Source organism: Artemia franciscana, chromosome 1 (genome assembly GCF_032884065.1).
Source record: "Artemia franciscana chromosome 1, ASM3288406v1, whole genome shotgun sequence".
Lineage (NCBI taxonomy): Eukaryota > Metazoa > Arthropoda > Branchiopoda > Anostraca > Artemiidae > Artemia > Artemia franciscana.
This window is the reverse complement of record NC_088863.1, coordinates 13,896,823-13,914,519: the sequence shown is the minus strand read 5'-3', so window position 1 is coordinate 13,914,519 and position 17,697 is coordinate 13,896,823. Positions and strand designations below refer to the sequence as shown.

At 32.9% G+C, this 17,697-nt stretch overlaps 2 protein-coding genes across 3 annotated transcripts in view; one reads left to right on the top strand and one right to left on the bottom strand.

The window, feature by feature from the left end:
* Positions 1–15,198, bottom strand: part of LOC136026114 (uncharacterized) — a 56,403-nt gene extending 41,205 nt beyond the window's left edge. For both annotated transcript variants that reach the window (XM_065702400.1, XM_065702409.1), the window contains exons 1-5: positions 15,087–15,198; positions 10,766–10,928; positions 8,972–9,085; positions 7,142–7,336; positions 4,456–4,635 (exon numbers count right to left, since the gene is read on the bottom strand). In XM_065702400.1, coding sequence (XP_065558472.1) covers positions 4,456–4,635; positions 7,142–7,336; positions 8,972–9,085; positions 10,766–10,928; positions 15,087–15,142 — 708 coding nt within the window. In that variant the 5' untranslated portion in view covers positions 15,143–15,198. The remainder of the gene's footprint in view (positions 1–4,455; positions 4,636–7,141; positions 7,337–8,971; positions 9,086–10,765; positions 10,929–15,086) is intronic.
* The window catches only part of LOC136026093 (FGGY carbohydrate kinase domain-containing protein-like), a 461,793-nt gene that overhangs the window by 318,961 nt on the left and 125,135 nt on the right, over positions 1–17,697 (top strand). The window lies entirely within an intron of this gene.

Sequence of the window (17,697 nt, the reverse complement as noted above, 5' to 3'; positions counted from 1 at the left end):
ATTTTTATAATTTATGTACGGAGAGCCAAAATCAGACATGCATTAATTCAAAAACTTTCAGAAATTAAATAAAAAAACAAGTTTTTTTAAATGAAAGTAAGGAGCGACATTAAAACTTAAAACGAACAGAAATTACTCCGTATATGAAAGGGGCTTTTCCTCCTCGACACCCCGCTCCTTGCGCTAAAGTTTGATTCTTTCTCGCAACTCTACTTTTTAAAACAATAAAAAACTTTAGCGTAAGAAGCGGGGTGTCGAGGAGGAAAAGCCACTTTCATATACGGAGTAATTTCTGTTCGTTTTAAGTTTTAATGTCGCTCCTTACTTTCATTTAAAAAAACTTGTTTTTTTATTTAATTAAGTTCTAAAATGAACTTGAAACTTATTTTGTCCACATTGATTGGAAGAAATATATTTATTTTTCTCTCACATTTTAGTGTTTTCTTTACTTTTTCTTGAAATACTTCTCTGGAGATTTTTTTTTTATAGAAGGTTAAATTCTGTTCGTATATAACTATAATAAGTAGTATAATACGTTAATTATAATTGTATAAGTGATTCATTCCAATTTTCTGCTCGTGATAAGTTCTATTAGCTTGTGGCCTTATATCTCTTGTTTTAGGCTGTTTATAATGCTCTCTACTATTTTATGAAATAAATTCTTTTTTGATGTCATTCTCTAAGTAACTGAGAACTTTTTTTAAATGAAAACATATTTCCGTTTTTAAATAGACACATATTTATAATGTCTTAATTGCAGGAAAGAATCAAAATCATCACTAAAAAATGTGATTCGGAGAGAGAGGAGGGAATGCTCGGGATACCACTCAAAGTAATACCAGCGCCACCTATTGCACCACCAGCACCAGCACCTTTTGCGTCTCTAACATTTTAGAGCCTCCCCCGACAGTAAGAATGTGCACTATTTTCTCTGTTTCTTAAGTTGCTCATAAAAACATGAACAAAGGAGTTTTTTTTGTTGATCAGATTTGATTTCAGTCAGATTTCCTTGAAATTTATTATTACTATGTAACTACAAGTTAGACTTCATGTCAACAATAGTTGGTTTCCAGCCACTTTATACCAGGAGGGGTCGTTATACCTTAAAGACATTTTATACCTTGGAACAGGACGGTTTGAAAGTTTTGTCCTAATATGAACTTTTGAGGCTTGAGAGATTGCTTCGAGAGAAATAATATTTGAAAACATCTAGCACATCTTCATCCGTTTTTCGGAGCGTCCATGCTTCAGAACCATGTTTGGCCAGTGTCATGACTGCAGCTTCCAATATTCTAATCTTGGTTTGCAGACTTATCTTACTATTCTTCCAAACATTTTTGAGCTGTGGCCAAAAAAATTTGCTGAGAAAATTTCTAATCTATCTTACTTACTGAATTGAAGATGCACCATTGTATTAACCAAGTTTGAACTTCTTTCATGATTATCTCCTTTAAATTTCTCGCTTTCTTTAAATTTGCCCGACATCCCAAAAATCCTCCTCCTTCCCTGTTTCAATTGTAAAACTATGCATAAACAGTTACACTTACAGTAGGATTGAGCAAAAAAAAACAAAAAAAACAAGAGCTAAGAGCTCATACGGCACTTTTGACAAGGGCAAAACGAGCCAAGAGCTCATTCTTCCGAGTTACTCCCCCCCCCCAACTCCACCAAAGAAAGCAGATCCGGTCCAGTTATGTCAGTCACGTATCTTGGACTAGTTTTAATTCTTCCCACCAAGTTTCATTTTAATCTCTCCGCTTTAAGTATTTTCCAAGATTTCCAGTTCCCCTTCCCCCAGCTCCACCAATGATGCTAGAACCGGTCGGATTTTAAAGTAAGAAATCTGAGTTACTAGGTCCTGCTAAATGAAATTTCATTAAGATCCGATCACTCCTTAGTAAGTTAAAAATACCTCATTTTTTCCAATTTTTCAGAATCAACCCTCCCGCCCAGCTCCCCCAAATAGAGTGGATCCACTTCCGGTTATGTCAATCACGTATCTAGGAGTTTAGCTTATTTTCCCCACCAAGTTTCATCACAATCCCTCCACTCTAAACGTTTTCCAAGATTTAGACCCCTCACCCCAAACTCCACCCAATATCACCGGGTTCAGAGCTGATCAGGTCTTGGTAAGGTCATTCACGTATCGTGGAATTGTTTTTATTCTTCCCACCAAGTTTCATCTTGATCTCTCTGCTTTAAGTGTTTTTCAAGATTTCCGGTTCCCTCTACTACCCCCCCCCCCCTCAATGACTCTGGATTTGGTCGGGATTTCAACAAGAGATCTGAGTTACGAGGCTCTTCTAAATAAGAAATTTTATTGAGAACCGATCACTCCTTCGTAAGTTAAAAATACCTCATTTTTCTAATTTTTCAGAATTAACCCTACCCCCCCCCCCTCCTACTCCCCCAAATAGATCGGGTTCGTTCCAGTTATGTCAAATAGGTATCTAAAACTTCTTATTATTTTTCCCACCAAGTTTCATCCTCATCCCTCCACTCTAAGCGTTTTCCAAGATTTTAGGTCCTCCTCAAACTTCACCAGATCCGGACGGAATTTAAAATAAGAATTTTGAGACACGATATCCTCCTAAATATCAAATTTCATTAAGATCTGATCACCTTTTCGTAAGTTAAAAATACCTCATTTCTTCTATTTTTTCCGATTTAACCGTCCCCCACCCCCCAGATGGTCAAACCGGGGAGAAGACAATTTCTAATTTAACCTGATCCGGTCTGATCTGGTCTTTGATCTGATCAGGATGCGCCTGCCAAATTTCATTGTCCTAGCTTACCTGGAAGTGCCTAAACTAGCAAAACCGGAACCGACAGACCGACAAAATTTGGATACGACCCTGACAGTATAGCATAGATTTACAAATACAATAGTTTCTTATATGTCCCAAATCTAAACATTCAAACTAGAGCAGACGTGAAAGCAGATTGTTGATTCTTATTCCTAGTTCTAATCGATTCCAAAATAATAGATTCTTCATCATGTCAAACTCAAGTCAGTTTTTGTTAAAGTATGGAGATCATCTTATTGATTTAATGGAAATACAACATTAACAGGGCTCCAAATTCCCATCCAAGATTAGAATATGTAAATTTTAGGGGGAAATATATCGTTTTTTCGGGGAAAAATTCAAACGTTGCTTACATGCACACTACAATAGCAGGAATAATGAGTAAAGAAAGACGTAACGAAACAGACAGAATATTAACACTCCAAATTTAACATTTCAGGCCTTGAACGAAGCCCCAGTTTCAGGTCACTCCGCACCCAACACGAAGTTGGAGAGACCCCATATCCAACACGCTTGGAGCCCGTAAACGAATACGTTTAAATTCCCGCCAAGTTGGACATGGAGAACATGAAAACAAATATTTACCAAACCTGCTTAAAACACGTGTTGAACGTGAACATGAAAACCTATGCCTCGAACGTGGGCCGATGCCTGAAACCAGGACTCAAGAGGGATGGCTAAAAACCAAAGAGTTTGTATCCCTTATAAGTGAAAAAAAATTCATAAATTAATCTAGAATCAGATATAAATAACTATAACCGTTTAGCTGTTTTTGAAACGTCTGCTAAAAAGGTTATTGAGCCGAAGATAAATATTAAAACAAAATAATTTAAAAATACTTAAACTAAATTATTAGTCTGGATAATGATCCAAATGATCCAAATTCCTGCTAATGCAGGAATTAATTCAAGAACGAGAAAGAGATCACAGTTCACAGGTAAATATTGTAATTTAATTATGACGTACTTGAATTACAAAAACAATCAGTATTTCCAGGTTATTCCTTTGTCCTTTACGTTATGATAACAACAGCACCGACTTTCAAGGTGTAATCATCTATACTGAACACATAGAGTGGGTGGGAGGGAAAAAGTGCGTCCCCTCAGCCAGTTCAGCTTACGGTGTGTTTTCAATAAAATGGGTTATTTGACCTTCTGCACCATATTGTTACCAAACTTTTGGTTTATCAAGATTTATTATCTTTGCTTAGGCATCATATTTGAATTATAAACCAAAGGAGATAGCAGCAGGTTAATGGTAATTCAGCTGTGCTATATCCAGGATTTTTGTTGGAGCGAGGGAAATACAAAACAAAACTTTCAAAAAGCCTCAAAAAATATTTAATATGCATTGTTGATGTTTTACGAGTCATAACAGTATTATGGGGGGGGGGGGTATGTTCATTTTAAAATAAACACACATTATTACGTATAGGAATGGGTTCGTCCCCTCCTCAATACCTAGATCTTTACGCTAAAGTTTTTTTTAGTACCTTAAAAAGAGCTATTTATTTTGATTGAACGGCATTTGTGATTCCTTTATTTAATTTATTTAATTACAAAAAACTCATAATTAATTCATGGACTGAAATTCATTCTATTCATTCTACCATTAATCATCATATTTTTTAAATCATAAAGAAGCTCACCTGTAACTTATTTTCTTCAAGCCACGATTTTATGGTCTTTATTTGATGAGTTAAGGAAATCATTGTCACCGATATATTTTCTAAATATTCTTCATTTTTGGACTTCTGCCTTATGACTTGTACACATTTATTTATTGTATCCATTTCTTTTGTCACACTCACTAGGTCCAATTTCAATTCCTGGAAAAAAATATAAAAGAATTGCCAAATTTGTCATAAAAAGTAGATATCAACATTTATATAAATGTATAACCAGTAGCATCAAATTCCAATCACTCTTGGCACCAGAAGAAGAAGAAGAAAAATAACTGTATTTCTATGATACAACAAACTACGAAGAAATATAGTCCCAGAAGCCATAGTAATTATGGTCAACTACATAATTTTCAGTCAACTGATATCAGATTACTTACAGTTCTTTATTTAAGTAAAATAAATAATAATAAATATATAAATAAGAAAATAGATAACTATAAATATAAATAAATATAAATAAATAAATAAAATAATAAAAAATATATAAATAAATAAATAATAGATAAAATAAATAAGCGTGCTCCTTCGTGAAAATAACTTAAAGGCAAAAATGCTTGTCCAATGAATGCTTGAATCTATGTGTGGTCTATTAGAAACGCCCATATCCCCAGTGGCAAAGGTACACTTGGGCTCAAATTTCCACAAACTTTTTTAATTTTTCAGGCTAAATTGTAGGATAATTATTAAGTATTTTAGAGATTCAAATATTTTATAATGTTAAAATATTAGATTAATCAAAGCTGTACACAAACTTTGAGCCGAATCGGATGAGAGGAAGGGCTCACAGTAAGCCACTAGGTTTTGAAAACAGAGTCAGTAAGTTAAGTAAAAAGTGGCAATATGCTTGGTTCATACAGAACAAGTTTACAAATACTCAAAAATTTAACTAGAAAATAATTCGATTCTTTCTAAATCAAGAAATATTTTAGTTTCATCTACTGTCTAACAAATGCTACAATATTTTACACATTCTACCCTCAATAGATGTTAAGCCTTTAAGTACAAAAAAAAGAAAATGAAATGTTTTAAACAATTACACCTAGGGGTTAAAAGACTGAATTAAAAGTGACGTGTCACTTATTAGTGAACAAGCGCGTTTGCCACCATGACTATCCTCACACCAGTCACACGTCCATAGTGACTCTGGATGTTCAAGTAAGCTTATGTAAAACATTAACTTTTAATCTAGATGTCATGAGTGTGGTCATTCATCAAGCCCTATTGCTAAATCTCTTTTGACACTATTGATTTTGAAATTTTACAAAGTCGTTTACAATATTTAGGTATTAGAGGATCTTTTTTGAATTAACTTGACAAATTTTTATTTGGAAAATCTGTTAAGAGTTATTTTAAATGATATCGTTACTAGTCAGTTCCCTGTTAAATATGATGTTCCACAGGGTTCAGTCTTGGGCCAGCTACTTTATTTATTTATTTCATGTTGACAACAAGAGGTTTTACATGCCGGATTCAAGTCTCACGCTCTTTGCCGGTGATACTGCTACTAGTTTCTCTAATCATAGTAAGGAGGCTCTATTGGAAAAGGTTAAGAGTGTTTGAACCGCTTTTATATGTGTTTAAGCCTTAACCCTTCTATGTTAATGTTAATAAAACGCATTTTATAGCGTACAGTACAATAGGAACACAACCCTATTTTTTGGAAAATTTCGCCTCGCGCAAAAACCGCACAACAAGATGAGTGATCGCAATATCTTGGATTTAACTTGGATTGTCGTTTGTCATGGAAATAAAACAGGGATTTGGATGCTTCGAAAGTTGCCAGAGCAGTTGGAATTATTAGAAGGCTGAAATATTCTCTGCCTAATTATTCTAGCTAACAATTCTTATTCAAATTTTATAAAACAAGGCAGCAAAACTAATCAGAGGATATGTAAAAGAGGATGATGACACGTGTTCATTTTTAAGAAGCAGAAGATTATAAAAGTAGGCCAAATAAGATATTATCAAGCCGCTATTTTTGTAGCAAATGTTCAAATGATGTATGTCCTGAACTATTTCACTCACTTCATACAAGTAATGTGAATGTACTTGGTTATAGTACGAGAAACGCCAAGGATTTGGTTATAGGGCACCGTAGTAGTACACCGTGTGGTTTTACGATGCGATATTTAGGACCGTGTGCATGGAATTCTCTTCCGCCAAGCATTAGACCGGTTGAACACTAACAGCGTTTTAAAAGTAAATAAAAAGGTAAATTCTGGGTGGGCATGTTCAAGCCCCATAGTTCTCTTCTTTTCCTGTGCGGCTTTTTTTTCTTTTTTTTTTCTTTTTTTTTTTTTTTTTTTTTTTTTTTTGACGACAGAGTTTGTTTTCTGGCTCTTTTTCATTTTTTTGTTGTTGTTGTTGTTAGTACTTTGTTTTTGTAATTATTAGTTGTTACTATTCACTCAACCCCAGTTTGTTTATCGTGTCTAGTTTAGAAAGACTGCTGCTATTATTTATATGTCGAAGTATCATGGTTATAAATGAATATATTAATCTATTCATCTATTATTATAGCATGGTACTGAATTGTTTATTTTTTTTTCTGGCACAACGCTCAAAACTTTGTAAAAAGTTCTCTTAAATTTTGAGTTATTGCCAACTGCACAGTTTCTGCTCATTCAAACTACATGTAAAAGGCACTTACGTTCAGAAATTCTATCAGTGAAGATGGCTGTAGGCTCTTTTCTCTCATTCTATTTTCTGTTGTTTGCATCCAACTTTGGAATGACTCAACACCCAGCAAATATTCACCACGAACAGCTCGTCCTTGGCGTGCCTCTGATTCCTTTTCTTCTATTTTCACACGAATATTCTCAGAGAATGATTCCAGATCCCCGATCTACGGAAAGGTAAGACAAATAAATGTAAAACAAATGAAAAAGGTGGGGGCATGTACCTAGAAGTTGCTTCATTTGGTTATATTTTAAATCGTTACTAATTAAATCCACGTCACACTAACTCATAAGAATTCAGACTATATATTTGATCATCTTAATTAAAAAGGCAGGGTACAATACTTTTATCAAACAGGATTTCACCCCTCCCACCTTCCCACTGAGCACACTGGGTAAATTTATCTACTGAACATCACAGTATCTCAACTGATTCTCAGTTTTAAGAAGTTTATGGGTTTTCTAAAACAGTTTGAGCCTTGTCTTTTCGCTTCAAGACATTCTTGAAAATAAAACGTTCGAAAATAAAATCGTTTCCACTAGTTTTATAGACATGAAATGAAATTATATTGCCTAAAAGCCACAAAGTTTTTTTTGCATTTGTATATTCACAATTTATAATGAAACTATAAGCATATAACAATAATAATAATTTATTTATAACCAAATGCACAAAACAATGTGAGGATCGTAGAGTAAAAAGAGAGAAAATGGAATAAACATCAGAAAAGAAAACAACTTCATTTAGAACACATAACACAGAAGTACAACAAAATCAACAGAACAAACGGGTGAGAACAAAGGTACAAAGGAACAACACAATAAGTACAACAAAATTAACCAGGAAAAATGTCAACAGAACAAACAGATGAGCCCATGATATGGGGTAAGCCGTCGAAATGCTTGTGCCGATAACTTATCACGATGCTCCTGTAGTTTTGCAGTTATGTCGGGAGCTTTGTATTTTTGGATTACTCTCCAATTTTGATACGATATATGTTTTGGATGATTTTGTTTCTGACCAGTTTTAGTCATTTTGTTATCTTATTTTTGCAATACAAAGATTAGATGGTGCCACATAGTCTATGAATTCATTAAAATTCTTTTTATATGTACAGCTTAGATTAAAATTAATCCCTGGCATACCCAAAACAAAGTTTAACTTCTATTTCTCCTAAAACAAGGAAACAGTTTTGTTAATATTATAATCACTATTTTTTTTTTGTATTCGCTTGATAGATTGGTACCAGTCATTATTGTTTATTATCAAAAAATTGCTGTTTTTTCTTCACTTCCTAGGCTGTAGCTCTAATGTGAATCCAGCAGGGTAGCTCACCACCACCTTATGTATGGTCTAATGGGAAAACACATATGAAAAGCAGATTAGATGCAATGCATTGCTTCTTGGTAACATATTGAAATTATGAACGTTCTAATACTAGTTTAGCAATTTCAAGCGGCTATTTTTTTTCCAGTTGGTGATTTGGCAAAACTTGAATTTTCTTCTTCCAAACTTAGAAAATGTGAATTTAACTTAAAGGCTGATTTTATAAAACATCAAGCTACGTTTCAAGCTACTTCAAGCTGTGCTCCTTTCATTTTCGTTAATACACTGCGGCAGGTTTTGATTGTCCTTAGAACTAATGAACTGATTTCGTTTCAGTCCGATATAAACTAATTAATGACCTCCCATAAATCTTACTTGACCCGACCGTCAAGTATAAATGGGAGAGTGAGACCCCAATAGTACAAAAATCCAAACTATTCATACCAAAGAAATACTAGAGAAGAAATTTGAGTACCTTCCGAAAAACTTCTGACGGCATAATTTCCTCAAAACAGAAGTACTTTTGTGTCATTTGATCGACCAGTTCTTGAATATATTCCATAACTGGCAGCAGCTTTCCTGTGAATGCCTAGGGGATAAAAATAAACGTTGAAAATTCTGCCAATAAAAATAAAGGGAATAAAAGCTATGGCATAGTTGGTAGCTAATCAGGAATTGACTCAAGTATATGCAGCAGGAAGTACTACATGAAAACCAAGCTTAACCATTAAATTCCCAAAGAAACCCCGAATTTACTACCATAGCATATAAATTACGATTTAATTAGTAAAAAGAAAATACGTGACAATCGTCTACTGTTTTGTTCAGGAAAAAGAATTGTCGACTCCAATGCATTTATAACATTTAGTAACAATAAAAAGGTTATGGTCCTTTACACTAAGCATAGAAATACCGATTAATACAGATATCTAATGTATAAAATATAGACAATGAAGGTTAATTCATTTGTTATTTCATTTCTTGTGTGTAAAAGGGCGTGAAGTACAACATACTATAACCACCAACGAAGGCAACTTCTTTCACAGAGAGCTCAACCTATTTTGGCGTTTAAATTTACCTTCATCGCGTATAAAATTACATGTTCAAAATTGGGTATAACCGATTATTTTATTTTCTAAACAGGACTGGCAAAGTCAACTCTAGTTAATATTTACTTACTGGGGTTGAAACTGACCATCCCCAGTAAATCTGGCCCCTCAGTTCTCGTAATCTCATAAGTGTGGGGACAAACCTAGAAATTTCAAGCAGATTTAAGTTCTTTTGTAAAAAGATCAGGAAAGGAACATAAGCTCTGGAAAAACGACGGTACAAAGACAGGCTAAGGCTAAGTCTAAGCCAGGGCATTCCATAGCCCTACTGCAGACAGGGTCGGTAGGCAAACAAGCTCGGCATATGCTGTGGAGATTTGTGCCATTACTTCATACTGTCACTTTGGAATGATGAGCTAAGTCTCGATTCAATTCAAAACAAGCTAAGACCTTACTTTGTGCTTCAACAAAATAGGCCTGTACTAGGACCTTAATCCATTTAAATTGAAAACTTTTTTTTTACTAATTTAACATAATATTTTCTCAGCAAAAATTTTCCTTTCAATTGCAATTCATTCGGAAAATCATCATCGAGTCAAACTATCAAAACATTGATTAGCTGCTTCTGAATTATTATGTCTTGTTGTGTTCAGTAAAGCACAAATGACGCAGGTTTCTTCAGTGTGGTTTCACGAAATCCTTCTTGAGACAGTGTCTGTCCGTTTAAAGTTTAGCTTGACCATTTCTATTTCTGCCCCTTTTAGGTTTCGTTTAGTCATTCCCAGTAAACTATGTTCTTCAAAGTTTAGCTTATCACAGGAATTTAATTCTGTTCGTTTTGTGTTTTAATGTAGCTCATTAGTTCTGTTTAAGAAACAATTCTAAGGGTTCTTTTAAATTATTAGTAAGCATTAGACAAGCATATCTGATCACCTATGCTTTGCATGATTTTCAAGAACTCACCAACTCCCCCAGGAGAGAAAAATCAGAGCCAAAAGAATTCAAGTAAATAAATGCTGGTTTAGCTCAGAGACGCAGGGAGTAAAAGCTCATCAAAGAAATTTCCTTCCCCCTGAAATTTCAACATGTAAATGGGAAGTAAACGACAGGTGTTCATTCCAGTGGGTCAACAAAAGAATGACACCATTGCACCGTTAAAAGTTTGTTTTTCATAGTACTTTCTTCTTCTATAGAAAAGGTCTCTACGCGAAAAATTTTACCTCTATTTGACTATCTGCAATAGACAGTTTTGCATCGAAAGCGTTAAAACTGCAAACTTCAGTTAATAAGGATTCCATATCCGTGGAACTTCTTTCAAGATTTTCCAATACTTGAATGTCGGTTTCAAAATTGTATTTCTTAGGTTCTAATAGCTGATTAAGTCTGCAAAAAAGAGGAAATAAAACTTCCTACATAAAATAATTTGAACAGGATTTAGAATACTTTATCAAAAAAATAAAAAGAAGTCACAAAACTGCTATTTAACATTCCTGAAAGTTTAAAAACCTGTTAGAGGCCATTGGGCTATGGATTTCTAGTCTATTTACGAACTTGTTATTTTTGATAGAGTTTACTTATACTCTTTCGAAGGAATTCTTTTCGATTTAGTTTTATAGAAATGAAGTTTTTCAAAGAAAAGTGAATAGCCAAATTAAAATCCATGACGAACAAAAAGAAATTTATTTAATAATAACCCAATTTAAGACGGACAAAAATTATTTCAATAAATAAATAGTCAACGTTACATCGAAAAGTTGTATTTGACATTTTCAAACTTCTCAAATAAATGCAAAAATACCGTTTTCCAAGATGCTTTCAAAGGGAGGATAAGGGGGTGATGTATGTTTCACCACACTTCCATCTTCCAGATTCTCCCTTTGAGAGCTTGGTCTCGACTCTCCCTTTCACAGCTTAATAAAGGTTTGCCCAATTATTTCAAAAATTTGACCATAGCAGATTAGACCATTAGGCGTCAAAAAGAAACCAAAAACGAACAAAAATCACAATTTGGCACAAAATTTGAATGGTCTATTATAGTCAAAAACGTCAGATTAGGTAGCAAAGACGCCATATTTTCCATTTCAAAATTATGATTATTGTAAAATGGTGTTGAAGAAAGCGTTATTAAGCGACAAAAGTACAATAATTAGAGCACTTTTTTCAAGAGGAGGCATTCCATTTAAATGAAGAAAAAAAATTAAAATGTAATTAGTTTAGATTTTTTTATTTTAAGAAGATTCACATATTCTGAAGAAGGGGTTGCTTTTCCAAGAATTTATTACCAAATCGTATAGTAGATTGGAGTCAAGAATCTTATTTCGGTTAATAACTTTAAAAAGGCATAAGGTACTTTCGAATGTAAAAGAAAGACAAGAAAAAATAGAGAAAATACTAAAAGAAGAAAAAAAAAATAAAGAAAAAGAAAAATTTCAAAATCAATGAATTTCTTTGGGGAAAAGAAATTCTCCGATTTTGAAATCACAAAATTCTTTTATCATCACAGGCCGTGAAAAATATGGTTTTCTATCATCGATATAGAAAGATTTGGAGAGTAACAGGGGAATAGTTGTATTTTTCACTGAAGAAAATGCATTTTTTCACTTCAGAGAAAACTAGAATTTCATTTCTTTTAAAAAATATTTGACAGCTTGCAAAACTTTTGAACTGTGGAGCTCTTTGAAAACTATTCCTGCCGTGATGAGCTTCGACACAGATAAGAAAGAAAAAACGAAAGCAAAGAATTATTTTAGCACAAGTTGTGGTAAAACATCATTCAAAAACAATAAAAAAAAACTACATTAGATCAAACAGTTCGTGTAACGAACTGTAGTAAGGAGCGACCCGGCTCAATAGAAACCAAAACTCTAAAAAATGAAATTTTGATACCAATAGCTACATCAAAAGAATCGTATTTTAATGCTGATTTTAAATATATAAGTTTCATCAAGTTTAGTCTTACGCACCAAAAGTTACGAGCCTGAGAAATGTGGTGTTATTTTAGAAAATAGGGGGAAACACCCCCTAAAAGTCATAGAATCTTAACAAAAATTGCACCATAAGATTCAGCGTATCAGAGACACCTACTGTAGAAGTTTCAAGCTCCTATCTACAAAAATGTGGAATTTTGTATTTTTTGCCAGAAGATAGATCACGGATTCGTGTTTATTTGTTTGTTTGTTTGTTTGTTTTTTTTTCCAGGGGTGATCGTATCGACCCAGTTGTCCTAGAATGTTGCGAGAGGGCTCATTCTAGAGGAAATAAAAAGTTCTAGTGCCCTTTTTAAGGGACCAAAAAATTGGAGGGCACCTAGGCCCCCTCCCACGCTAATTATTTTCCCAAAGTCAACAGATCAAAATTCTGGGATAGCCATTTTATTCAGCGTAGTTTAAAAACCTTATAACTATGTCTTTGGAGACGACTTACTCCTCCACAGTCCCCGTGGGAGGGGTACAAGTTACAAACTTTTACCAGTGCATAGTAATGGTTATTGGGAAGTGTTCAGGTGTTGTATTCAGGAGGATTTTTTGGTTGGGAGGAGGGGTTGAGAAGAGGGGGATATGCTGGGGGAACTTTCCATCGAAGAATTTGTCATGGGGGAAGAAAATTTCCATGAAGGGAGCAGAGGATTTACTAGCATTATTTAAAAAAAACAATGAAAAAATTAATATGAAAAAGTTTTTTTTCAGCTGGAAGTAAGGAGCAGCATTAAAACTTAAAACGAACAGAAACTATTTTCCATATGAGGGGCTCACCTCCTCCTAATACCTCGCTCTTTACGCTAAAATATTTTTAGTAATGTCAACTATTTATTCTACGGCTTTTGTGATTCAGGGGTCATTCTTAATGAATTGGGACAAAATTTAAGATTTAGCGTAAAGAGAGAGGTACTGACGAGGGGGCGAACCCTCTCATATGTGTAATAAAAACATGAGAATAAAAATTCTTTACGTAAGCTAGTTTATAAGTTACGTATATCTTTTACTAATAAAAAGATTGGTAAAAAATTAAAAGTTCTATTTGCCTTTTTAATTAACCAAAAAATTGGAGGGCAACTAGGCTTCCTCCCCCGCTATTTTTTTCTCAAAATCATTCGATCGAAATTATGAGAAAGCCATTTAGCCAAAAAAAATAAATATGCAAATTTCGTTTTAATTATTTCTCTGCGGAAAGCCAAAATCAAAACATGCATTGATTCAAAAACGTTCAGAAATTAAATAAAAAAAACAAGTTTTTTCAACTGAAAGTAAGGAGTGACATTAAAGCTTAAAACGAACAGAAATTACTTCGTATATGAAAGGGGCTGCTTTCTCATCAACGCCCCGCTCTTTACGCTAAATTTTTTTACTGTTTTAAAATGAAGAGTTTAGAGAAAGAGTCAAACTTTAGCGTAAAGAGTGGGGCGTTGATGAGGAAGCAGCCCCTTTCATATACGAAGTAATTTCTGTTCGTTTTAAGCTTTAATGTCGCTCCTTACTTTCAGTTGAAAAAACTTGTTGTTTTTTTTATTTAATTATCAATAAAGTTTAGCTGTAAATAGTTGGTCTTAAATTGACAGAGATAGCAACAGAAAACAAAATGACAAAAAAATTAGCCGTAATAATAGAAAAAAATTTAACACTGATAAAAGAGTAATAACTGTTACAACCGTTGGAAAACTGAAAAATGGGTATTTTTACAGAAACCTTTTTGTAATTGTAACATGTATGATCTCGAAAATTTTATTTAATTGGAATATTTTTAAATTGAAAAAATGCTAATATGGGTCCTATTACACACGAAATGCTCGTTAGGCACTGAGGATTTACTTTCATTAAATATAGAAAGTTTGTGGCACACACACATTACATTACTTTACAGTCATTGTTTCAAGGAAAAAAATGGAGCTCTGCACAGTTAAATAAAAGAATGAATAGTGGTTAGCTACAGTTCTAAACTGTATCTTTCTTTGCTTAATCCCACCAATTCATGCTTGAGAGGACTGTTTTGCTAAAGAACCAAACTTCCCCCCCCTAAAAATAGCGATTGTAAAACCTAGACTGAAATGCATTTTCATGGATTGCATGGGTACAGACTATATTTTACTTAGATACCCTAAAACTAGGAACCCAATTATAAATTCAGAAGATATTAATTAGAAAGAAATTTTTTGTTACTGCAAATGTCTGGAGCGTAGATAACTCCTATTGAAAAGACATTTTTGGTTCATTTTAGAATAATTATTAGAAAGATATAACACAAACAAAAAGTGATATCAGGCTCATAAATGTCACCAAAGAGAGTAGAATTGGCCGAAACCCATCTTTTATTCTTTTTGTCTAATTTGTTCATCTACTATAGTTTGATTCTTTCTTCTTCTTGTTGAATTTCCACTTTTTCTCATTATTGCAAAATTAGCTTAATCTGACTCTTAGCTTTGGCATATAAATAGATACAAACAAATGAATAAATAAATAAAACATATCTTTGTTCTTTGATGCTAAAAAAATAATAATAGGCAATTGGCGATTGTCAGGCATTTAGCAATTGTAAAACAATACTTACTTCTTGTGTCGGTCATTTAAACCGTCTAAATCTCCTTTTGAAGATGGTGGCTCCATTTCAGACGAGGATTGAAGATGGTCAAATATGAGTTGCAACTTAAGCTGGATGTCCTTTTCCTGTAAGGAAAAAGACTATTAGCTCAGAGGCTCCATAAAGTTAGAGGTTCACCCTGACTTCCACTGGGCTATCAATTAGGAGATTGGGGAGTTTTAGCTTACAAATTGAACTAATAATACCAAATTCCTGCCAATAAACTTTCATAGATAAAACTGTAGGTCAATAGAGTAAGAGATGATAATTTACAGCTATTTAAGCCGAAAATGTAGTAAACGAATTAACAGGCCATGAAGAAATCAAACAGTTCGTGGTAACGAACTGTGAGAAAGGAGCGACCTGGCTCAATAGTGACCGAAACTCTAAAAAGCAGAATTTTGATACCAATAGATATATCAAAAGAATTGGACTTTTATGCTGCTTTTAACTATACAAGTTTCATCAAGTTTAGTACTAACCAAAAAAGTTACGATTCTGAGAAAATTTGCCTTACTACTTTCTAGCTACAGTACTTACTACTGTAGAGGTTTCAAACTCCTAGCTGCAAAAATGTGGAATTTTGAATTTTTGCCAGAAGAAATATCATGGATGCGTGTTTATTTGTTTTTCGTTTTTTTACGGATAATTGTATCAACTCAGTGGTCCGAAAATATTGCGAGAGGGCTCATTATAACGGAAATTACAAGTTCCAGTACTATTTTTAAGTGACCAAAAAAATTGGAGGGCGACTAGGCCTCCTACAAAGCTCATTTTTACCCAAAGTATTTCAAATTTTGAGATAGCCATTTTGTTCGGCATAGCCAAAAAATCTAATAGCTATGTTTTGAGGACGCCTTAATCCCACACAGTCCCAGGGGGAAGCAATGCAAGATATGAACTTTGCCCATTGTTTACATATAGTATTGGTTATTGGGAAACATACAGAGGTTTTCAAGGGTTATTCTTTTGTATGTCAAGAAGGTCGGGAGGGGAGAGGGTTACGCGGTAAGGTCTCTAAATTGAGGAACTTTTCAAGGGGGGAGAGAATTTTCTATGAAGGGGGCTCTAGATTTCCCAAAACTATTTGAAAAACGATCAGAAATTAAATAATAAAAAAACAAGTTTGTTTCAACTGAAAGTAAGAAGCAACATTAAAAGTTAAAACGAACAAAAATTGTTACGTATATAAGGGGGTGCACCTTTTTTTAGTACTTTCAAAGAGCTATTATTCTAATTAAACAGCATTTGTGATTCAGGGAACATTGTTAACAAATTGGAACAAATTCAAACTTTAGTGTAAAAAGCGAGATATTGACGAAGGGGTGAACCCCCTCGTATACGTAATAAAAATACACGAATATATAAGTTGATTGCGTAAGTTAATTTTTAAGCTATGTATATTTATTACTAACAAAAAGTTCGTAGATGAAAATAAAAATTCTAGTGGTCTTTTTAAATTACCAAAAGAAGAGCCTTTCTCATTGTGTAGATTAAAAATCTTTATAATTTTTGGTTTATTATAGAACTGAAGCCATTCTGACCCCTATCATGAGAAGTCCTGATGCCCATTCAATGACACGGGCAAAACGATCACAGTAGAAGATACTTTTCACATTGCATTAAGAAGATCCAATTGTGTATGTCTTTGTTAAACAAGGAAAAAGAATAACTGAATTACATGTTTACAAGGGTTATGGTTACAAATTTATAATTATAAATTTTATAATTATAATTAATATTTGTAAATTTATCTAATTGATATTAATTTATAAATTCTATGATTAATAATTATATAATTACAAAGTAAAATAAAAATAAATAAAATAATAGTTGCGAAAATTATAATTATCCATTTATTGGATTTGTTGCACCCATAAAAGCTGCTAGTAGTTTACTCTGATGATTTATCGGGATTTTGCAAGGAGTTGAGAAGGGACAGTCCCAATCGTACACATAATATTTTCAAGTTATTTGTTAGGTATAATATGGATATTTTAGTCTATTAAAAAAACTTTGTTTATTTGTTGTCAAAATATAAAAACTTTAGCAACAATTTCTGATGCGACGAAAGATCAATATTTATTCTATATAAGAGTTCTATAATAAGATATATATATATATATATATATATATATATATATATATATATATATATATATATATATATATATATATATATATATATATATATATTTTATATATATATATATATATATATATATATATATATATATATATATATATATATATATATATATATATATATATATATATATATATATATAAATACATAAGTTTATACTATATTTTCTATATAAGTTCTATATATTAGAAAGGTCTGTATAAGTTTTATATAAGTTTTATATTAAGCTAAATATATAATTGTCAATCCCTTACAGATATATCTTATAATAAAAAAGAGGAGAAGGTTTGACCGTGTGAGCCCAGTGGTGTGACACTATGGTTTCTCGTCGGATTACATTTAATCAGATATATATTAAATCATATATTAAATCAGATTAGATATATATTAAATAATATTAAATATACATATTAAATCAGTCTCACATTTTACTAT